The sequence below is a fragment of the Pristiophorus japonicus genome, chromosome 20 (assembly GCF_044704955.1).
Source record: "Pristiophorus japonicus isolate sPriJap1 chromosome 20, sPriJap1.hap1, whole genome shotgun sequence".
NCBI lineage: Eukaryota > Metazoa > Chordata > Chondrichthyes > Pristiophoridae > Pristiophorus > Pristiophorus japonicus.
The window spans coordinates 60,788,079-60,812,332 of NC_091996.1; the positions used below are offsets into that span (position 1 = coordinate 60,788,079).

A 24,254-nucleotide genomic window follows, 5' to 3' on the forward strand; every position below is an offset into this window, starting at 1 on the left:
ATAACCGAATTTGTGCAGAAACAAGACAGCCTCACAATGCTGCACGGACCCCAGGTCCGAGATCTATGTAGGCATGCTTCGCTTCTCCACTGTCACTCAACTCCATCTCCTGCATCAGGTGCTGAGTGACAGGCTGCGTACTTACTGTTTTTAGCTCTGATTTCGCAGAGGTTTTTTAAAAAAAAGTGACTTTCGGACAAGGAACAATGAAGAAGTCATCTTTAATGGATATATAAGGCACATGGGCACAATATAAAGTGGACACTGAAAATACTTCACGTTAGTTATATACAGATTCCATACAAGCAATAAATTTCAAGTAAACTCTTTCTATAATAAAAGCAGCCCGTTCACTGCACCAATAATAGAGGTTGGTTTCTGTCCTATACAAGCCCCTGACTGTATTTCTATTCGGTTTTTAAAGGCTGCTTTTAACATCTGTGCAGCAAAATCCAACAAACTCATCCAGAGTCCCAAGGTGGTAATGGTCAGGCACCTGTTCGGAATTCTCTTTCATGTTTGATGTTATTTTTTCTATTTCTTTTCTCCTTTCCTCTCTTGAAAGACTTTTGAAGTGCAGTCACTGCTGTGTTGTAGGCAAACATGGCAGCCAATATGCAGACAGCAAGATCCCACAAACAGCAATGAGATAAATGACCAGTTAATCTGTTTTTGTGATATTGGTTGAGGGAGGAATGTTGCCCTTTCCCAACTGACAGTTCTTCATGTGTCAGCTTAGGCAAAGAGTGGTGATTCGCTTTGGTGGCATCACACTGACCCCAATTTCATCTCCGCCTCCCCACAACATGTACTTCCAGGAAGTTTGGCTGATGTTCAATCTCTCCATCTATAGCCAGGGGACATGGAGGGCAATGGTAGCACCCCTGGTGGGTCCCAGCCAATGATGCCCAACCAGGGATGGGACCTCCAACCTTCCTGATCTGTACCATCCATTACCACATCACACTATGTATTTAGATAGCATCTTGTCTTCAACAGGTCGACTGATCTAGTGCCCAAATACTGGACTCCCAAGCAACAGGGCCTGGTGCCCTTCGCAGGAGAGCCTGGTCTTTTTGCTCTCGGATACGACTGGTGCTTCTCCTTGGTTAACCCACCGGGAGTGGCACTGTGAGCAGACTCCCACAACAGGGCAGAGTTACCCACAGGAGAAGCTTCAATGTGAATAACAGTTGAGAATGGATTTGAACAACAGGCACACAAAGACTCCAATGCACTAACAGACTGCCCATCCACTAATAACGTAGGGCTCATCAACAGAATGCTTACGAAAATACAAGAAATGTTGGATCTTGTTAAGACAATAAACGTTCTCGGTGCGTAGCGGGCTAACATTCCATAGTTACGCAGTCAACACTCAACATTCACCCCTTTCCATTCAAACTCAAGCAGTGATTACAAGTAAGATGGCCCCCCTCCCCCATTTCAACACATGTATTCTGGGGGACGCAGGGTTTGTACAAGATACATTGTTAATTACATTAAAAGAGCTGAGAGGGGCAGGACATTAACTGGTGTTTTTTTTCTCCCCTTTCCCCACCTCTGCGGAGTGGGCAGTCCCCGATCACCCTGGAAGCTTCTCTGCAGCACTGCCCAGTTTGCTTTCTGTCAACGGACTTGGACATTCAAGGCTCAGCTCTCTGCAAACCGAGAGAATCAGACCTACCCTTCCTCAGCAAGAGAACTGGACTGGGTTTGTGCAGTCAATCACGGGTGCACTCGAGTGCTGGGCGATAGGCCACATACCTCCAGCGCAGCTCATTAAAGGCACCAGACCGACAGACTGCCAGCTCACAAACAGGGTCACATCCCAGACAGGATGTGGCCAGACAACGATATTGTTATGGGATGTAAAGATCAGGCTTTGTTCTGTTTTTTGTGTTTTAAATTACAAGGAGATCTGGTCCACTGTTAATATGCTCCTCACACCCAACATGAATTGAGATCAAACCCTTCCCGTCCCTCACCACATTTAGCTCCATCTAAAGAAAAGCAAAACATTTCACCGATATAAATGAAAAGAAAATGGTGCTGTATGTGGTTTAAATGCTTTATTTTTTACCATCTCTCTGGCGCAGCCTGCCCTTGGCTGGAGCTGTGCATTTTTGTGGCCAGCCTCAAATGGGAGGGGATTCATTCTTCCATCGTCAAGGCACTAGACACCGGTTAATGATCACCAACCTCTCAACTCTGCACAAGCTAAGTTTCAATAATATTAAATATTGCATTGATTATTGCAACAAAACAAAAATGATTACCAGCTCACAGCCGGGATGGCTGCAGGAACGGACACATATTCACTGGGATTATGCGTCATATGTCCACAGACTTTTTGGCTATTAGGTTTTGTGTGTGCGTGTCATTCACTCCTATTAAGCTTTTAACTTGCTTCAGGGCTCTGATGACGTGAGAGAGGCGTGATTTATGGAGCATGACTTCCTCCTCTTGTTCTCCTGTGATGGAATGGCATGAGATGCTATTAAAGGCTCACATGTTCCTTTTAGTGTTTCTACCTTCAACAGTTTAAAGAAAGCAACCAAAAAAATCACAAGTGGAATCATTGTTAAGATTCCCTTACTCATCATATTCAACGGGCTCCTGTGACAGAAGATGAACGTTTGTCTCTCTGTGATATCTGCACAGGACACATTCACCGCACAATAAATCTCAGCTGCTTGAAAGTAAACATATCCTTCATACTGGTCAGTCCTGCAGACAACACATCCACAGGCAGATCTCCAGCTTTTAAAAGGAGCCAAAGTGGGCTCTTGGGAAAGCTGCAATGGAAAGCCTATTTTGCATTAGGGTTGATGTACAAATGGCATCGCTGGCAACAAGTGTAGTGAAGTCCCCCTGACCCCTCCCCCCCCCCCCCCCATTGTGGTCCTTAAGCTGCTTGGCTGGGTCATTAACTGGGGGTTCTGAAGGAGGGGGACAAAAGGAAATGAGGGCATCCTTGGGCCACGCCTGGGAGTAGATTACCTGTTGGGTTGGAGATAGTGGCCGGGTTTTTCTACAACTGCACTCATAGCCCATGATTTTCCTGACCATTAAAATGAATGTGGGAAGGGGGGGGGGGGCGGGGGGCTGGAATTGCAGGTTGGGTGCGTAAGTATATGTATATATACTGGCTGTGCTACGAGGTAGATGCCCATTTTATATACTGATATGCCGCACAATCTTCAGACTATTTTGCAGTAATCACTAGCTGAATGATGACTCTGCAGCTGTGGGTCCCGTCGTGGGACACCGGCTGATAAGGAGCTGACCCAGAGGACACAGCGCGTTGGGGCAGAGTTCATGCTGCCTTTTCGTCACATTGCCCTCCCGTTTCATCGGAACTTTGTGCCCACGTTATTCAGTCAATTGATCCGAACTCCGGTCTGGTCTGAGTGGCACAAAGCAAGTACGGGCAGGGGGGGGGTGCGGAGCCAAGCCGTCTGTCACTGGAACTCCAACCCCATGGAGATTGGCACAATTCAAATGCCAGTGAAATGCAGCCAATATACATCAGTAGTGCGGGCATTACACTGGGGCAATGCCCCAGCACCGTGCTTTGTCCATCTTTTCAGAACAACCCAAGGCTCCATAGAACACTCGAACCGACTCCTCCAAGGAACCCCATCTGCTTAGAGTGGAAACACTGCTCCAAACCACAAGGCACAAAGGCAATACATGTGTCAAACTCAATCTGCTTTCAGGCATTCTGCAACCCTTCAATTTGGTGGAAAAGGGAAGGGGAGAAGGGAGGTGTGTACCTTGGAGCTTTGCTCAGCACCATTCTCATTCTATTTAATCTGGGGATTCAGTGGGGGGATGGTGAAGGATGTTAGACAGAGGAGCAGGAATGACTTCTGAAAGTTACAGGATGTGGCTACTATAGGTTTCACCCGTTAACTGTGGAGTGCGTTAGCTCATTTTGCTTGGTGTTTAAATTGTGCCACATGGTTGGGGTGGGGGAGTTGGAGGTAGCCTCCGATCCGACTCTGCCCATTTCTCAAACTGAGCCGCATCGAGTTAGGGGATCGGGTGGGGAGGAGGCATTGGAGGGGAAAGGTACAGAAGGTCGTGCGCCCTTCCCCTCGACCGCAGGAGCGACATATCTGGAAGTGGCACCATCAGCCTGTGTGGGTGTGGACAATCCCTTGAGGAGCATGCCAGAGTACAGCGTGATACAGGCATTAGCAGAGTTTGGCACCCAATGGTTGGGCAATGGGGGAGAATTCTGCTGCATGTCAGTTTTCATGGCAACAATCAATCAGTGTCATGACAACAAGCTGCAATACCCAAACTGGGGACTGGCGATCTCTGGGGGTTTGGAAGGCAAGGGTTATGAACTGTGCCCTTTACCCGAGATCCACTCTGACCCTAGCTGTTTCACTGCCAGCAAACAAGATATTAGCAGTAAACCAAGAGGGATGGCAACACACTACCCGGGGGGGAGGGGGGCGGTTAGGTAGTTAATGTGCCCATTGGATGGGTTTGAAATGGACAGACTGGGTGCAGGGGGGGGGGGGGGGGTAGTGGCTCAGAAATGACTAATTGAAATGAAAATGGACCAAAAAGGATTATTTTCCAAAGCTGCGTTTTCAGAAAGGCTGTGTGGGATGAAACAGGTCTACATATGCATGGCATTCTCCCACAGTCCTAGCAGAAGATGGGTGACCACTCCATATGGGGGAAGGAAAAATCCGAGGGGTGAGCGAGTGAGGGCTGCTGCTCTGCGCCCCCTACTGGTGACTTGTCGAGGAGTATTTGGCAGAGGCCTGGCAACAGGTCACCCACCCCTCCCCCATTGTTCCTTCAGCAGCAGGAGTGCATTGTAAGGCAAATATAAACTGCTGCACCTTGCATTTAAAAACACACACCCACTTTGGCAGAAACGAGCTTAAACGCTACATCATGACATTGAAAAGAGAACGATATATGGATTTAAAGTGCTAAATGAGTCTGTGTGACTCCCTTCTGGAACCTTCTAACAAATCTATTGATGGGGTGGGAGGAATAAAATGAGGTGTTTTTACAAAGTCCTGAAATAACTCAGACATCCCCACACTAAACGTCATCTAACTCATGAGTCTGAAAAACTATTTATGTACAAATTTGGTTTACGAAACTGGATCTAAGGCCTCAACTTCACACGCTCATATCTATCGTTAATAAGGAGGTGGCAGGTAATATTGCCTTGACAACCCCACCACAAACACTCTTCTATCCCCCCTCACCCCAAACAAAATTTGCATAATAAAATGGAGGACACCGCCTGATTAGTATGAAGGACAGTGGAGCAAGGAACAATAGGATTCATAACAAATAAACCCATAGCCATGCCGGCTGCAGCCTGGGAAGGCTGGTGCTCCATAACGTTAGGCCGCCGTGCTCTGAGCTCCAGAAGTGGATTTGCTCTCCCTGAATTCACCCTCTTCATCCTGCAACACATTAAAAAAAAGAGTGAGACACATTATTCTGAGAAACCCATCTGCTGAACCTTAGGCGTTCCTTTGAGCAGTAGGCCTTACCATCAGTTAGGCCTAATTGCCATGGCAACGAAACAAAGGCTCTTATTTTGCGAAGAACATCAAGATTAACCAGACAGCCGAGAAGGGAATTGTTGATGTCTTTATTCATCAAAGTGCAACCCTGAACTCTGGTCCGTAATTCGATTGATGCCTTGGCCTAGAACTTCAGACACACAATACCTGTTTCGCGGGCGCTAAATGGCCTCCTAAGCATCCAATATGGCAGGCAGGAAATGCATGCTTGTTATGAGCCAGACAGAAGTGCACCGCCTGCCATATTGGTAAAGTTCCAAAAATTGCCGTGCAGTGCCCATGTCTGCAACAGGTGTTGGGCCCCTTATTTGTTTATGCCTGTTTGAGAGACCCCCACTGCAAGATTGGCTTACACCGAGGCAGCCAGCGTCTGCAACAGCTGCATTCTGAAAAAAAACAGGTTTGCATGCGGCCTAACCGACGGTCCTTAAAGGTACCGCTGGTTAGGCCGCAACCAGGCAAGGCAAGATTTAAAAAATATACTTACCCAAATGTGGAGGGGCAGGAGTGCTCCTCCTGATCCCACGTCCAAAGAACGGGACCTGCTGCAGCCCCACACCTGATCAGTGCCTCCCGCGATGGACACAGCCACCCGATCATCACCAAAGCCCCCAACCGTCGCTGATCCCGGCGCCCTTCCACATGCCCAAAGATGGCGCCACTGAATTTCTAGGTCTGTATGTTGTACAGATGCAATGTCCCGAATCCGGAACTCCGAAAACCGGAATTGTCCGAAAGCCAGACATTTTGCGCATCGTGGATGGAGTCGTCTGGAATCCGGAAATTTTGTCTGAAAACTTGACATTTTTGAGGCGGCCAACAGTGGGGTGGTTCGAGGAATAAGGAGGCTACTTACCAGTAAAAAGCGCAGCGCCGGGTGGCCACAGGAATCAGCAAGCGGCGAGAATCGGCGAGCAGCAAGGTCCGAAATCCGGCACGGATTCTGTCGCGGATTCCGGAGTTCAGATAAGACAATCAATCATTCGAAATCTAGAATCCTCGACCGAATCCGTGCCCGATTTCAGGTTTTGCCGGATTTTGGACATCGCCGTTCAAAACCCGGCACGGATTCGGTCCGGAGGATTCCAGGTGTCAAGACTATTGATTTTCTTGTCTGAAATCCGGAAAAAAAACAAAAAACAGCATGGAGTCGGTCCCGAAGATTCGGATTTCGCACGTTGTACCTGCACAACTATAAAATCTGTTTTCACTAAAATGCTGTTGTTGGAGTTTATAACTCTCAGATGTGGATGATAAAACTGGAAATAGCTGACAACCCACTGCATTTCAGATCCTACATGCGATATAACTGCAAATAATCCACTGCATCGCAGCCACTCTCTATGGGATAAGTATGAATATCCCAAAGCACCTCCTACCCGTGTGTGGTATTACAATTTTCATTTGTATAGCGCCTTTAAAATAGTGAGATGCCCCTCAGTGGTCCACAACAGGACCAGATCAGGCACGGAGCAGGAGTATGCAGGAGGTCAGGGGAAGTGACTGTGGTTGAGGTCAAAGGGGTGGGTTTTGAGGAGGCTTTGGGAAGAGACGTGGCAGGGCAGAGGTGTTTAGGAATCATCCTGCGTTGCTGATCTCGTGCGATATAATGATAAATAACTCAGTATGTCACAGCTCTTGTGTGAGATATAACTAGAACAGGCAGAGTGAGACAGAAAACAGGACAGTGGGGGTTGGGGGAGGAGAGGAAGAATACACAAGGGGGGATACTGGGAGAGTGCAGAAACGTCCTCGGGTGGTTAATGGAAGCATTGATGGGCGAAGTGAAACGCAGAGGCGGTGGAGTCCCAGGGTAGGGCAATGCCTCCCAAGGCAATAAAAGTGTATAAGAGGGGTCACAGTACATAGAGAACCAAGAGGCAAGTGTTTGATCATTTAAATATCAGCAAATAAATAAAATACGCATTGAAAGAAGAACTTGGATTTATATCACACCCTGTCGTATCATGCAGGACAGCCCAAGGGGCTTCCCGGACAAAGGACTACTTTTGAAATGCAGCCACTGTTGTTATGTACATACCGCAGGGAATTGTACACAACAAGGTCCCACAAACAGCAATAATAAAAACAGAAAATGCTGGAAATACTCAGCAGGTCAGGCAGCATCTGTGCAGAGAAAAACAGAGGTAACGTTTCAGGTCGATGACCTTTCGTCAGAACTGGAAAAAGTTAGAGATGTAACAGGTTTTAAGCAAGTACAGAGATAGGGAAAGGGGGGCAGGGGAGGGCAGAACAAAAGGGAAGGTAGGTGATAGGGTAGCAGATAGGAGATATAAAATGACAAAAGGGGTGATGGGGCAAGGCGAAAGGGAGATGGTAATGGGACAAGTAAATAAACAAAAGCTGGGTCTAGAGGAGCTGAAAATGTCAAAAGCAGACCTGCTGTCCGAAAAAAATGGGAGCAAAGGTTAATATCTGAAATTGGTGAACTCGATGTCGAGTCCGGAAGGATGTAAAGTGCCTAATCGAAAGAGGAGATGCTGTTCCTCGAGCTCCATTACAGCAATGTAGGAGGCCAAGGACGGAGAGGTCAGAGTGGGAATGGAGCAGAGAATTAAAGTGACAGGTGATCGGAAGCTCAGAGCCACGCTTGTGGATTGAACGGAGGTGTTCCGCAAAGCGGTCGCCCAATCTATGCTTGTAGAGGAGACCGCAACGTGAGCAGAGAATACAGTATACTAAATTTAAAGAAGTACAAGTAAATCACTTGGAAGGAGTATTTGGGGCCCTGAACGGGGGGGGAAGGGAGGTGGTGAAAGGGCAGGCGCTTGCAGGGGAAGGTGCTGTGGGGAGGTGAGGGGGTGATTGAGGAGTTGACCAGGGTGTCGCGGAGGGAGCAGTCTCTTCAGAATGCTGAGAGGGGAGGGGAGGGGGAAGATGTGCATGACAGTTGCATCATGCTAGATGAGATGGAAATGGCGGAGGATGACCCATTTAATGTAGAGCCTGGTGGGGTGGAAGATGAGGACAAGGGGAGGCCTATTGTGGTTCTGGGAGGGAGGGGAAGGGGAGAAAGCAGAGGTGCAGGAAATGGGACGGACACGGTCGAGGGCCATGTCAACTAAGGTGGAGGGGAATCCTCAGTTCAGGAAAAAGACATATCGGAAGCACTCGTATGGAAGGTGGCACCATCAGAACAGATGCGATGGAGAAATTGGGAGAATGGAATAGAGTCCTGATAGGAAGCGGGGTGGGAGGAAGAGTAGTCCAGGTAGCTGTGGGAGTCAGTGGGCTTATAGTAGATATTGGTCGATAGCGTATCCCCAGAAATAGAGACAGAGAAGTCGAGGAAGGGAAGGGTCAGAGGTAGACCATGTTAAAGGTGAGTGAAGGGGGGAAATTGGAAGCAAAGTGGATGAGATTTTCCAGTTCGGGGCGAGAGCAGGAAATGGCACCAATACAGCCATCAATGTACCGGAAAAAGAGGTAAGGGAGGACTGGAACAAAGAATGTTCCATATATCCCACGAAAAATCAGGACCCATTTGGGTTCCCATAGCAACATCTTTTATTTGAAGGATGTGAGTAGAGTCAAGGGAGCAGTTGTTCAATGTGAGAACAAGTTCAGCCAGGCGGAGGAGGGTGGTGGTGGATGGGGACTGGTTGAGCCTCCGTTCGAGGAAGAAGCGGAGCACCCTCAGTCCGCCCTGGTGGGGATGGAGGTGCAGAGGATTGGACGTCCAACATTTTCAGTTTTATTTCAGATTTCCAGTATTTTGCATTTGTCCACAAACATCATCATCATCATCATAGGCAGTCCCTCGGAATCGAGGAAGACTTGCTTCCACTCTTACCATGACTTCTTTGGTGGCTGTGCAGCCCAATACGAGAACCACAGACTTTCCACTTGGTGGCTAAGGCCGAAAAAAATGGGCCTTGTTCCAGCGATGCGGGACCTATCGCCCGTGCTGATCGTCGGCTCAAGGCCCATTTTTTTTGTTGCGATTTTCCACTCAGCCTTAGCCCAGTGATGTCAAATGGGCGATGTGATTTCTCGGTGATCTCGCGATCGCCCAAAGAAAACCAAAGTGAATGAAAAAAAAAGCTTCCTAAGCAACGCATTACGGCGCATGTGCAGGTTGATTTTTTTTTCAGGTTGATGCTCCTTTCCGCGTTTTCAGAGGTCAAGGGTCTTCACACATGCTCAGAAGCTCTGTGTGGGTCTGGGGGTGGGGGGAGGGGGGGGGTGTGAAGAGAGAGAGAGAGAGAGAGAGAGAAGAAAAGCAGTATTTTGAGCAACTCTAAAAACAGATAAATTTAAAGAATGGAGGGAGCTGCAGGAAAGCGAAGTGCCAAGCCCTTCAGCGAGGAGACCAATGAGGCCCTAGTGAACAGTGTCACAGTGCGAGGTGGGAGGATCCGACACGGGGTGGGCATGGGAAACCTCCACCTCATGCATATCGGAGGATTTGGGCAGAGATTGCCGACGTGAATGAAGCCCGGACACCAGACCAGTGCCGGAACAGATGGAACAGTTTACTGGCGGCTGCAAGAGCAAGTTGAAATTTAAATTTTAAATCATCCATATTTATTATTTAATGTTGTATGGAAAATCTAATTAGAATCTGCAATGTTATATAGTAATCTTTAAGCATGACTAAGTAACTAAATTAGGATTAAATTATGATTACATTTATGCACCGCAACATAAATTTGATTGTTATAGTATGAAATATTTTATTCCTATGCAACGTATTGCAAACTTGAAATTGAACTTATAAATCTGTCAGTCCTAAATGTTTATTGCCAAATCCATCTGCTTATGCCGTGCGATGTTACCTTATCTATTATAGAAGAAGATTTCCATCAACCAGCGCGAGCAACGCAGGACGGGTGGGGGCTGTGCCATGCTGCAGTTGCTCACTGCCTATGAGGAGCTTGCAGTGGCCTTGGTGGGGCCAGAAAGCCGTTCGGTCACAACCCGTGGTGTGGCCGAACCCACCCTAGAGTCACGTGAGTAATGAGAACTGTGCATTGTGTAATGTGTGAATCAATAGTAAATATTTGTTCCGCGGGTAATCCTATGCAATGAACTTTAATTTGATATATAATTGAGTTATACAATTGAGATGTACTATTGATCTTCAAATGAAGTCATGTTAGGCCTGGTGACTGCTTGTGCATATGGGCTAATGGTAATGTTTTGAGTTCTTAATTGAGATGAATTGATTTGCATTGTTAAACGTTGTTTATAACTTCCATTTGTCTTTCAAAGGTCAACAAGTGTTGATGGAGTCAACGGACACATCCACTGACCAATCAGGAAACTCCCAGAGGAAGAGCTAGAGGAAGAGCCAGTGCAGACTTCTGCTGTGGTTGTGCGTGAGCAGGAGGAGGAGGAGGAAGAACAGGAGCTTTTTTTTTGTGGGGGGGGGGGGGGGAAGACAACCTGCGGCCATCTCTTTTGAGGCAGGTGAGGCACCGGGACCAAGCGGTGTGCAGATGGTGACGCCAAGGCACGTGACATTGCAGACGCCGACCCCACGGCGGTCCGGTCAGTGCGATATGCATTCGCCTGCCACGGAGGACCAGACGGAGAGCTTACTTTCCCTGTGCAGGGAGACGGTCGCGATCAGTCACGACCTTATCCAGGGGTTCGCGGGTTTCTCAGACAATTGGAGCCAGTTCTCCACAACCTGGAGTGAGTTCTGCTCGTGCTTCTCCAGCTGGTCTTCTGAGCAGTCACAGACTGCTCGGGAGACGGAGGCGATCAGGGCGCAGACAGCTGCAACAAATGCACTACGGCACGAGTTGCTGGCTGGACATGGCACTCGCAGCGAGACCCCAAGCACATAAGCGAGTACGGAGGACACAGTTCCTCCTGACTCGGAAGTAGAGCCTGAGGCTTCTGCTTCCGCTCCGTTACCTCCACCACGGCAGGAAGTCTTGCCGTCCCACTCTGCACGACGTCTTGGTGTCGGTCTGTGGAGACCAAAACAGGCGCGTGGGGTGCGAACACAGGGTGGGACAGGATCTGGAGGGAAACGTGGCCGCAGGTAGGGAGGGAGGAGTGTTTCTCAATAGTTCACTTGTTTCTAAAATGTTCACTTGTTATTCTCACTTTATTATTCTCTTGTTATTGTTACTAAATTGGGCACTACTATTCAATACTTAAATGTTCACTTGTTATCATGACTTAACTGTTCACTTTCCATTCTTTCTGAAATGGTCACTTGTTATCGTTAATGAAATGGTCACTTGTTAGCATGACTGAAATGGTCACTTGTTCTTTAAAACTTAAATGTTCAATTTCTTCTTCTAACGTTTTGGGGAGTTTGAGGAAAGGGTGCAGTTGGAGGGAGGGTGTTGTTCTTCAGTTCTTTAAAAAAAAATTTGTTTAATAAAAAAAAATGTTTCTACAACTTTTGTACCTTCTCTCTTAGTTACTTAAGTTTTGCAACGTACAGTTTTTCATGCATATTTGTTTGTTTATTCTGTTTCCCCACGGCAAAGAAACTTTTGATTAACCATAACTGTAATTGAACGTTTGAATATCAACAATAATAGTTCATGCGAAGCGTTCGTTAATGAGCTGCTAACGCAAAAGCTTAGCGGCCGCGTAACTGCCACTGGCTACTGGCCTTCGGGAAAGGTGTGGTGGTACCGGTGCTAGATCGCCAGGCTGATTAAGCTCCCCTATGTCCGCGTCCTCTCCCGCCTGTTCCTCCTCTTCATCCTCGCCGGCCGCCTCTTCTGACTCATCTCCTTCTGGAGGTGGACTTGCAACATGATCTGGCATTATTTGTCCTCTCTTTATAGCTAGGTTATGCAACACACCACAATAAACTCTGCTACCTGATCAGGGTGGTACTGGAGGCTGCCTCCGGAATGATCCAGGCATCTGAAGCGCTGCTTTAGGACTCCAATTGTCTTTTCAACGATGTTACAAGTCGCTATGTAACTTTCATTATATCGTTTCTGTGCTTCAGTGACAGGATTATGCAGAGGGGTCATGAGCCAACTGGCAAGGCCATATCCTTTATCACAGAAACATAGAAAATAGGTGAAGTAGTAGGTCATTCGGCCCTTCGAGCCTGCACCGCCATTCAATGAGTTCATGGCTGAACATGCAACCTCAGTACCCCATTCCTGCTTTCTTGCCATACTACTAGGGGGATCAAGGGGTAAGGACTATATATAACTCCTTTTTGAATATATTTAGTGAATTGGCCTCAACAACTTTCTGTGGTAGAGAATTCCACAGGTTCACCACTCTCTGGGTGAAGAAGTTTCTCCTCATCTCAGTCCTAAATGGCTTACCCCTTATCCTTAGACTGTGACCCCTGGTTCTGGACTTCCCCAACATTGGGAACATTCTTCCTGCATCTAACCTGTCTAAACCCGTCAGAATTTTAAACGTTTCTATGAGATCCCCTCTCATTCTTCTGAACTCCAGTGAATACAAGCCCAGTTGATCCAGTCTTTCTTGATAGGTCAGTCCCGCCATCCCGGGAATCAGTCTGGTGAACCTTCGCTGCACTCCCTCAATAGCAAGAATGTCCTTCCTCAAGTTAGGAGACCAAAACTGTACACAATACTCCAGGTGTGGCCTCACCAAGGCCCTGTACAACTGTAGCAATACCTCTCTGCCCCTGTACTCAAATCCCCTTCATGAAGGCCAACATGCCATTTGCTTTCTTAACCGCCTGCTGAACCTGCATGCCAACCTTCAATGACTGATGTACCATGACACCCAGGTCTCGTTGCACCTCCCCTTTTCCTAATCTGTCACCATTCAGATAATAGTCTGTCTCTCTGTTTTTACCATCAAAGTGGATAACCTCACATTTATCCACATTATACTTCATCTGCCATGCATTTGCCCACTCACCTAACCTATCCAAGTCACTCTGCAGCCTCATAGCATCCTCCTCGCAGCTCACACTGCCACCCAACTTAGTGTCATCCGCAAATTTGGAGATACTACATTTAATCCCCTCGTCCAAATCATTAATGTACAATGTAAACAGCTGGGGCCCCAGCACAGAACCTTGCGGTACCCCACTAGTCACTGCCTGCCATTCTGAAAAGTACCCATTTACTCCTACTCTTTGCTTCCTGTCTGACAACCAGTTCTCAATCCATGTCAGCACACTACCCCCAATCCCATGTGCTTTAACTTTGCACATTAATCTCTTGTGTGGGACCTTGTCAAAAGCCTTCTGAAAGTCCAAATATACCACATCAACTGGTTCTCCCTTGTCCACTTTACTGGAAACATCCTCAAAAAATTCCAGAAGATTTGTCAAGCATGATTTCCCTTTCACAAATCCATGCTGACTTGGATCTATCATGTCACCTCTTTCCAAATGCGCTGCTATGACATCCTTAATAATTGATTCCATCATTTTACCCACTACTGAGGTCAGGCTGACCGGTCTATAATTCCCTGTTTTCTCTCTCCCTCCTTTTTTAAAAAGTGGTATTACATTGGCTACCCTCCACTCGATAGGAACTGATCCAGAGTCTATGGAATGTTGGAAAATGACTGTCAATGCATCCGCTATGTATCCCCCAGCATCCAACCATGACCTTCTGGCTGATTAGCAAACAGGTCAGGGATAGCACTCTCACGTGGGATGTGCGCATCATGGATGCTGCCAGGAAATGTAGCATTTACTGTCAGAATTGTTTGATTGTGGTCGACAACAAGCTGCACATTTAGTGAATGGAACCCCTTTCTGTTACGAAACACTTCCGCGTTCTTTAAGGGTGCTTTCAGGGCAATGTGCGTGCAGTCTATTGCTCCCTGTACCTTGGGGAAGTCTGCTATTCTCGAGAAACCCAAAGTCCTCTCGGTCTGTGCCTCCCTGATCACTGGGAAGCTTATGAAGTCCACCCTGCGAGCGTAAAGGGCTTCAGTCACCTGTCGAATGCAGCAGTGTGTAGCGTGCCGAGATATATGGCAGATGTCGCCAGCTGAAGCCTGAAAAGATCCCAATGCGTAAAAGACTAAGGCAGCAGTAACCGTCACCTCAACGGACAGTGTGGTTCTGATGGTGCTGGAAGGCTGCAGATCGCCCTTGACGAGCTGACATATCTCATCGATGACCTCCTTCCGGAATCGCAGCCTCCTAAGACAAGCATTTTCAGACAAGTTCAGGTGGAATTGCTTCTCCAAGTGCCTTCGTTGGCTGTACGGTCTCTTCCTCTGTCTTCGTCTCCGTCTATGTATTACTGTGCCACCTCTTCGATTGATCCTTTCAGTAACCAGTGGGTAAGCAGTTGCAATTAAAGGCAGGGAAAGCATAGGCCCCATAATCACTATCAATAATTACTTTCACTAATTTTGATAATCTCTGCACTCTATACTCTATAATCACTGTAGTCTGCCCTCTCTGGTATACAGCTTAGAGAGTACAATCAGTTTGATAGGCACCAACAATATCATTAAATAACATCACTATGTAAAAACTATTTACTAAATAATTCCAGTATATATATATGAGATCTATTTAGCATAAATAAGTTGATAATACCTATTTATATTCCCTGTCCCAAATTTCTGAGTTCAATTTTCTTCAATTTTACTCTCTAAATGACTCTCAACTAATTCTCCACCCTTCCTCCGAAGTTAAAAATGGCATCTGTAGTGCCCATTTCCTTCTCTTAGGCCCTGAAAAAGCAACTATTTTTGAGCACTCTTTTGGGCCTTGCATCGGCCCAGCGAAGTGCATGCTAAGTGCCGAAACTTGGGATGGGCGATCATCTCGGCGATCAAAGTGGAAACTTGGAGGCCTATTTTGCCGCCGATGTTTTGGGCTTAGTTTCCACTTTTTGCTCAAAATGGGCGATAGGGGTCAGTTTTGGGCGATAGATGGGCCTTAGATGGGCGATGTGAAGTGCAAGTCTAGCCCACAGTCTGTCACAGGTTGAGGGGAAGGGTGGGCAGGGAGCCTGGTTTGCCGCACGCTCCTTCTGCTGCCTACGCTTGATTTCTGCATGCTCTCGGCGACGATACTCGAGGAGCTCAGCGCCCTCCCGGATGCACTTCCTCCACTTAGAGTGGTCTTTGGCCAGGGACTCCCAGGTGTCAGTGGGAATGTCACACTTTATCAGGGAGGCTTTGAGAGTGTCCTTGTAACGTTTCCTCTGCCCACCTTTGGCTCATTTGTCGTGGGTGAGTTCAGAGTAGAGCGTTTGCTTTGGGAGTCTCGTGTCTGGCATGCAAACTATGTGGCCTGCCCAGCAGAGCTGATCAAGTGTAGTCAGTGCTTCAATGCTGGGGATGTTGGCCTGGACGAGGACACTAACGTTGGTGTGTTTGTCCTCCCAGGGGATTTGTAGGATCTTGCGGAGGCATCGCTGGTGGTATTTCTCCAGCGACTTGAGGTGTCTACTGTACATGTTCCACAGCTCTGAGCCATACAGGAGGGCGGATATTACTACGGCCCTGTAGACCATGAGCTTCTCCTCAGGCGACCGAAGGCGGCACAGGCGCACTGGAGGCAGTGTTGGATCTCGTCGTCAATGCCTGCTCTCATCGATAGGAGGCTCCCGAGATAAGGGAAGTGGTCCACGTTGTCTAGGACCGTGCCATCGATCTTGATGTCTGGGGGGCAGTGCTGTGCGGCGAGGACAGACTGGTGGAGGACCTTTGTCTTACTGATGTTTAGCGTAAGGCCTATGCTTTCATATGCCTTGGTAAATATGTCGACTATGTCCGCGTACTGTAGCTCGACGACAGAGGTTGAAGTGGTCTTGGACCTGGCCTGGAGACGGCAAAGGTTGAACAGGTTCCCACTGGTTCTGTAGTTTCGTTTCACTCCAGCGGGGAGCGTGTCAACTGTGAGGTGGAGCATGGCAGCGAGGAAGATTGAGAGGTTGGGGCACTAATGCAGCCCTGCTTGACCCCGGTCCGGATATGGATTGGGTCTGTAATGGATCCGTTGGTAATGATCACGGCCTGCATGTTGCCGTGGAGCAGGCGGATGATGGTGACGTACTTTTGGGGCATCTGAAACGGAGGAATACGCTCCATAGACCCTCGCGATTTACAGTGTCAAAGGCCTTTGTAAGGTCAAAGAAAGCCATGTATAAGGGCTGGTGCTGTTCCCTGCATTGTTCCTGCAGCTGTCGCGCTGCAAAAATCATGTCCGTTGTGCCCCACGGGGAGAAGACGGTTGAGGAGGACTCTAGCAACAACTTTCCCAGTGGCTGATAGCAGGGAGATTCCTCTGTAGTTGCCGCAGTTGGACTTGTCCCCTTTTTAAAAGATGGTCACGATCACTGTATCTCTAAGATCTCCCGGCATGCTCTCCTCCCTCCAGATGAGAGATGAGGTTGTGTATTCGTGCCAGCAGTGCCGCAGCAGGGATTCCATCCGCTCCTGTAGCCTTGTTGTTTTTTTAGCTGTCTTATGGCTTTTTCTACCTCGTGCAGCGTTGGGGTCTCACTGAGATGGTGGCGGGTAGCATGCTGCGGAATGGAGTCGAGAACACTCGAGTCAAAGGCAGAGTCTCGATTGAGGAGATCTTCGAAGTGCTCCTTCCAGCGGGCCCTGACTGCCTCGGTGCCCACAAACAACAAATTGTGTGAATGACCAGTTGCTCTGTTTTTGGTGGTGTTGGTTGGGAGAGGAATGTTGGCCGGGTCACTTCCATGTTTGGAACATAGGAAAAGGAATAGGCCATTCAGCCACTCAAGCCTGTTCTGATATTCAATTAGATCATGGCTAATCGGTACCTCAATTCTATTTACCCACCTTAGATTCATATCATTTTGTAGATTCATACAGCACAGAAGGCTGATATTTGGACCATTGTGTCTGTGCCATCCAATTAGTCCCACTTCTCTGCTCTTTTCCCATTGCCCTACACATTTATCCCTTTCAAGTATATACCCCATTTCCTTTTGAAAGTTACGATTGAGTCCACTTACATGACCCTCCCAGGCAGTGGATTCTAGATCATAATGACCTGCTGTGTAAAATAAATTACCCTAATTTCTCCTTCTGGATGCTTTTCCATTTTCCTTAAATTAGTGCCCTCTGGATACTGACCCTCCTGCAAGTAGAAACAGTTTTCCCTATCTACTCTATCAAAACCCCCATGATTTTGAACAAATCTCCCCTTAACGTTCTCTGAGAACAACCCCAGTTTCTCCAGTCTCTCCACGTAACTGACCATTCTAGTATATCTTCCTTGTACCCTTTCCAAGGCCTTGACATCAATCTTAAGGTGTGCTGGCCAGAATTGGACACAATATTCTAGCTGAGGCCTTCTTGTTGCCAGTATTTTATAAAGGTTTTCCAAACTTCTTGGCTTTAGTACTCTATGCCTCTATTTATAAAGCCAAATATCCCACATGCTTTTTTAAAAGCCATCTCAATTTGTCCTCCCACTTTCAAAGATTTACGCATCCCTAGGTCTCTCGTGGTTCCTGCACCCCCTTTAAAATGGGACCATTTTATTTATATTGCCCCTCCTCAATTTTTCCTTCCAAAATGCATCACTTCAACACCTGTCATTGACTCATTGAATAGTAATCACAGGAGGCCATTCGGATCATCGAGTCTGCACTGGTTCTTTCGAAGAGCACTCTCCCGCTCTTTCCCATTACTTCTCCGTCTTAAATTTCTTCTGCTATGTATCTGTCCATTTTACCAGTCTGTCCATGTCCTCCTGAAGTCTGCTGCTATCCTCCTCACTGTTTCTTACATTTCCAAGCCTTCTGTCATCAGCAAACTTTGAAATTATGCTCTCCATACCCAAGTCCATGTCACTAATGTGTCAAAAAGAGCAGTGGGCACAATACTGACCCCTAGGGTTCACCACTGTATCCCTCCCTCTAGTCTGATAAATAACTATTCACCACTACTCTCTGCTGCCCCTCTCTTAGCCAATTTAGTATTCATGTAGTCACTACCCCTTTAATCCCATGGGCTTCAGTGATTTGATATCCTTACCCAACAAAGATCTATCGATCTCAATCTTGAAAACGCCAATTGTTCAAGCATCCAGACCCCCTTTGATACACTTTTATTGCCTTGGGAGTCAGTATTCTACACTGGGACTCCACCTCCTCTGTAATTCACTTAGTCCATCAATACTTCCTTTAACCATCCGACTATTACTGCACTCTCAACAACTCGTATTTATATAGCGCCTTTAATGTAGTAAAACGTTCCAAGACGCTTCAAACAAAATTTGACACGGAGCCATAAAAGGAGAAATTAGGACAGATGACCAAAAACTTGATCAAAAAGGTAGGTTTAAGTAGCATCTTAAAGGAGGAAAGAGAGGTACAGAGGTGGAGAGGTTTAGGGAGGGAATTCCGAAGTTTAAGGCCTAGGCAGCTGAAGGTACGAGAGCCAATAGTGAAGCGATGAAAACGGGGGATGCGCAAGAGGCCAGAACTGGAAGAAGTGCAGACGTCTCGTTGGGTTGTAGGGCTGGAGGATCCTAGCATTCCTCTTTTGTTTTGCTCTCTCTCCCATCTGCTTGGAACAGTACTGTGGGATGTGTTTTTAACATCCACTTGAATCACTAGAACAGACAGTTGGGTTTAACATCTTATCTGAAAGCCAGCACTCCCTCAGTGTTGCTCTGAAGTATCAGCATAGATTACGTGTCCAAATGCTGGAACTGGGTTTGAACCCTCAACCTTCTGGCTCAGAGGCAAGAGTCCTACCAACTGATCCAAGCTGACACTTGAAAGTAAAGATCAGTGACTTTTTTGCGCACCAGAGATACTTTAAGTCTATTATGTCTCTGTCAAGCTGAACAAGCTTTCGAGACCTTCGACGATTAATTACCTGTCATGCTCAGTATCGCTCCTTTCATTTTTCAAGAGACAGTTTTAGTTCAGCCAGCCTACTCTTAAATAAAATATTGATTTAGGTATTTTCTTCTTAAAAGGGGCCTCTTCACCCATTAAGTGACAGATCATTTCACCAGATTTCTAGACAGAAATGTACAGCAACATTGTGTTTAAGGTGTGAAAAGGATTCGATGGGGTGTAGATACAGAGCAACCGTTTTCTCTGGTGGGGAAATGAAGAACAAAAGGGCACAGAGGGTAGTGTAGAAGTCTGGAACTTCCTTCCCCCAAAAGGCTGTGCATGCTGGGGACAGTTGGAGCTTTCAAGACTGAAAAACCTGTCCCAGCCCCCCTTTTCCCTCAACGACTATCTGTCCCACATGTGACAGGGACTGTGGTTCTCGTATTGGACTGTTCAGCCACCTGAGGACTCATTTTTAGAGTGAAAGCAAGTCTTCCTCGATTCCGAGGGACTGCCTATGATGATGATGATGATGATGATTACATAGATTCTTAAGGGTATCAAGGGATATTAAAAGGGTGAGCTGTCAGCTTGCATTCGGAGTGTATTATTTACTGCAGTTGTTTTGAAGCCAGGGAGTGCTGTTTGTGCAGCGACTGTAAAAAGAGCGACAACAACAGAATCAACGATAAATACAGTAAAGTCACACAGCAGGTTTGTCAGTGTCTTTGGGAGAGAGGCAGCTTTCAATGGGCCAGGAGCGCCCACCTTCCTCGTTTAGATGCTGATGGGACCTGCTGTGCCTTTCCAGCGTTCACGGTCTCTCACCAATATTATCTACCCCTCTTACACTGTTAGAGGTTTCGTCTTCATTCTGCTCACTGGGGACACCATCATAATCGTCTCTCTCGGTGTCCAAAGCATCCTCCTCATAGTCGGTCTGGTAGTCGGACTCATCTGCGGAATAGACAGTAGGTGTCACGTTAAGATAGAGCACGGGCAGTATATAGTCAGCCCAATAGCTGGAGCCAGTGCCCTTTCCAAACACCGGCTGCGATTCCCAAAGCCAATCAACAGCGGTGAAAGTGTTGCACTCATGACTTTTACATCAACTGCCAAAGCAGTGACTCACACTGCTCCGTTAATCACACGTTGGCCTCGACAACGAGTGCCAGACCCCAGATTTGCTGGATAGTTTTAAAAGAAATATAAAACATTTTAATGACCGAAGAAACCTCTCATTTTTTGGGGGCAATTTGCTCTCTTCTGCTGCTAAAGGCACCGACCCTTGCTAGCTTCAGTTTCCATGGATACCAACAGCTCTCTGGTATCTCTCCCAAGTTGCTGCGTACACCAAACATGGACAGGCTATTTGACAATGGGAGTCATTGCAGCTGAGCCTGATGTTCAGATGTGAATTTCCCAGTTGGGGGCGCTGGATACAAAGATTCGTGGAGAGATGGGATGCAAAATCCGCTTCTGTATTTACTGCTTACTGGAGAGCAGACATTGAGCGGTGTGCTAGCCGGCTAGGAGTCGGCACCGGGAGAGGTGCCGGAAGGCAATCGTTGCCTGTGAGCCCTGCCTCGGCTTCAGGAGGGGAGAAAAGTTAGTGAGAGAACACAACGGTGCTAAACTGGACTATATGTGGCGGCTCTGTGTCCGATCAACTGCTCCATGGATGGTGGGATAGACCCATTTCTAATTGGAAGCCCTCAGCATTATCTCAGCAGATAGCAAAGGAACGATCCCTGGTCTGTTGACTAATCTGATCCGAGCCTGGGTGGCAATATGGGCATCATAACTCTCCTCAGCATCCCGGTTAGAGAGTGAGTGTGAAGGCAAGGGCCAGGACAGGTACAATATCCTCCGTGGTTAGACTGCCATTGCTCTCTGTCTAGACTCACATATGAGGAACAGCTGGTGGAGTGAGATCCCCAAGAGCTATTTAGGTTGGGAACTTGACCTCACCACCAGCCACAGTTTCTGGGGAGAAGGGGCAAAAAAACAAAATGAAAAATTAAATCTGTAATGTGTTCCACCATTAATATAACCAGCACCAGCATTTCTCAGGGCTTTCAGAGGGCAGAGGACATGGTAGAGGGGGAGGTAGAAGTCAGAGGGCCAAGGCCGAGGGCAGGAGGCTGAGGGCAGGGGGCCGAGGGCAGGGGAACAAGATGGAGTGAGAGAGAGAGAGAGAAAGAAAGAGAGAGAGAATGTGCACGAGAATCTGTGCGAGAGACATGAGAGAACAAGAAAAAGCAAACGTGTGCGAGAGAACACACCGAGGGACAGACAGAAAGAGGGCATGTGCACAAGAAAAAGAACTATAGAGCATAAGCGGGAGTGAACTCAACCGTGCATAGATTGGCATTAAAACTGGGAAACAAATCAGCTGTTGAAATATTCATTAGGATAAGATATGTCATTTGTTTATCAAAATTAAAAGTCTCCTCAGTTCAATGAATCATGTTCTGCTCCATAGAAAACTACAGGAAAGAGGGGAGTCGGGGCAAGACTGTCAAACAGTCAGCAATAGGGTGGCTGGGGGTAATCTCACCTATGCCGGGAGATGGTGTTAATCAGGATAGGAGATGAAGTAAATGACATGAGATGGTCTATACGGAAGGACTATACTGTATCAGGCTTAGTTTTCAGGTGCTGGTACACTCCCAGTCTGCACATGGGAGCCCACCACTCACCATCCACAATCTGCATCGCTGCAGGTTCGATTCTGGACACGATTTCAGCCAGGTCAGTGAAGGAGGCGTTCGGACATGTAACCTGTTGAAAGAAAACACTGACGTTATATACAGCAGGAGGAAAAGATCATTTTCGAAAATATCTTTCACATTGTATTGACCCCGACAGACCAGAAACAGAAACAGATGATTCTGGAAAAACACAGAAACCCAGTCAGTATCTGAGAACACCATCAACGGAACAGTCAAACCCAAATTGTTAACCCTTCGCTTTCAGTGACTGATCTGTGCTGCGCGCTGCCAGCGTTTCATTCTCAATTCTCAGCAGTCATGAGGTTTTATTCTTTCTCTCACCTCAACAAGTCTCTCAATTTCTAACATATTTAATTGATATAGCGCCTTTAATGTAGTAAAACACCCCAAGGCGCTTCAAAGGAGAGTTATCAGACAAAGTTTGACACCGAGCCACTTGGAGATATTAGGACAGGCAAACAAAAGCTTGGTCAAAGAGGTAGGTTTATAAATGAGAGCGAGGTAGAAAGGTGGAGAGGTTTAGGGAGGGAGTTCCAGAGCTTAGAGCCCATGCAGCTGAAGGCACAGCCAATGGTGGGGACAATGAAAATCAGGAACGCACATGAGGCAAGAAGTAGACTCCTGCAAATCCCCCCACACAACGTGCATACAGCAGGAATTAGCTGTGGTTATACCACTTCCTCGATGGCCCAATGTGTAAATGCAACACTTGGTGCAACACGTAGGCGTAGAGACCAGACAGTCACAGGTTTCATTGTCAGTTGTGCTGAGCTCACCTGGGCAGGAGGTGGACACTGCATCAAGCCACAAAGCCCTTGGGTTAGTGATTGGGGTAAAAAACAAAAGGTTTCTGCTCCTGATCACGATCCATTGAAAGCGTGCGTGTGGGATAGGGACAGGTTTGGGCTCAACTATGATGCCTCCCATGCTACAACCAGTCTGCAGCTACCCACACTCTGGCATGAGTGAAGCGCTGGAGACTGTATCGGGAACAGTCAGTGCACCAGGGAGAGGGAGAACACTGGAAGGAAAATAACACTGGCTGCACCAAAGGTACAAATCTACATTAATAAATAACCTGGGGATTAGAGTAAGGTGGCCGCACATTTCCCAACAGTGAAACGAGGGTAACAGAAGAGGCAGATCTTGAGATGCAGAAACGGCAGTGTTGAGGAAGCTCTTGTATTGGAAGTTGTACTGGTGTTCCTCGATATGCGATGTGAAGGGGAGGAACCTCGCCACCATTAGAGGTGCTGCTGGATTTATGATAGATTAGGAAATTCTAGGAGATGTCAATAGTTTTCAATGACGTTCAGGCACCACCGGATTTCTCCAAGGGCCCTGTTCCTTCTCAAGAGATCAATACAAAGCTGCTGATCTGGGCTCCTAGAGTTGCCGCTAGCATGAGAAATGGGAGAGTAGAAATCCGCCAATAATGTTGGTCTCAAGACCATTCTGAGGTCGTTGACTTTGGGATAACGAACAATGTGTACTCGAGAAGATCCAGCATGGAGAGCTACTTCTCGCGCACACCACAAGCACACAAGCAAGGAGGTTCTTGATCCTGGGCCCAACCGAAAGGGGATATTCCAAATCGAGTGACTGGGAACTTTCCAGTGGCCAAGAGATCATATCCCAAGTAAAACTGGCAAACTGGGTCGCTGAGGTGCTATATTGGCTGTTACTGTAACTTCAGAGATTACAGCCAAACTTGGCTCCCCAGAGATTCAAGACAAGCTATACTGCTGTGTTGCAGCCCCGTGAGGGATTGAATCAGCCATCACCGTGGAAACAGATAAACACACAGGCCATCTCGAGGGACAGGCTCACCGCTCACATTGTAAACACCCGGGGAACAGGCAGCAGGCCCAGAGCTGCACTGGGTTACCAACCCTCCACATATGCCCTGGAATCTCTAGGAATCTAAGAATAATCTTCAAAAAAACAGCTGCAAGCACTCTGGGAGAAATATCATGGGGCATTAAAAAAAATCATCTGTATTTTTCATATTATTTGAACACTTTTGTTTATTAGGTATGGAAAATTGGAAATGGGATAAAAAGGCTGTTTGGGGAGGGTGGTTGGAGGTCATGTGATGAAACCTCTAGGAACGTGTCCAATCAGAGTTGGCAAATGCCCCCAATTTATATTGCCCCTGGGGTAGATTCCATCATCTCTCTGTGAAAAGCCAGCTTTAACAGGTG

The 24,254-nt window shown here is 47.2% G+C and overlaps 1 protein-coding gene across 4 annotated transcripts in view; it reads right to left on the reverse strand.

Annotated features, from left to right (window-relative positions):
- Window positions 1–204: 204 nt before the first annotated feature.
- The window catches only part of pnpla7b (patatin-like phospholipase domain containing 7b), a 354,575-nt gene continuing 330,525 nt past the window's right edge, over window positions 205–24,254 (reverse strand). Inside the window, exons 34-36 of one of the 4 annotated variants that reach the window (XM_070862864.1) lie at window positions 22,018–22,099; window positions 20,166–20,272; window positions 205–5,450 (exon numbers count right to left, since the gene is read on the reverse strand). In XM_070862864.1, coding sequence (XP_070718965.1) covers window positions 5,388–5,450; window positions 20,166–20,272; window positions 22,018–22,099 — 252 coding nt within the window. In that variant the 3' untranslated portion in view covers window positions 205–5,387. Of the gene's footprint in view, window positions 5,451–12,203; window positions 12,571–20,143; window positions 20,273–22,017; window positions 22,100–24,254 lie in introns of those variants that run through there. The other 3 variants (XM_070862865.1, XM_070862863.1, XM_070862861.1) reach the window with 3 other exon arrangements.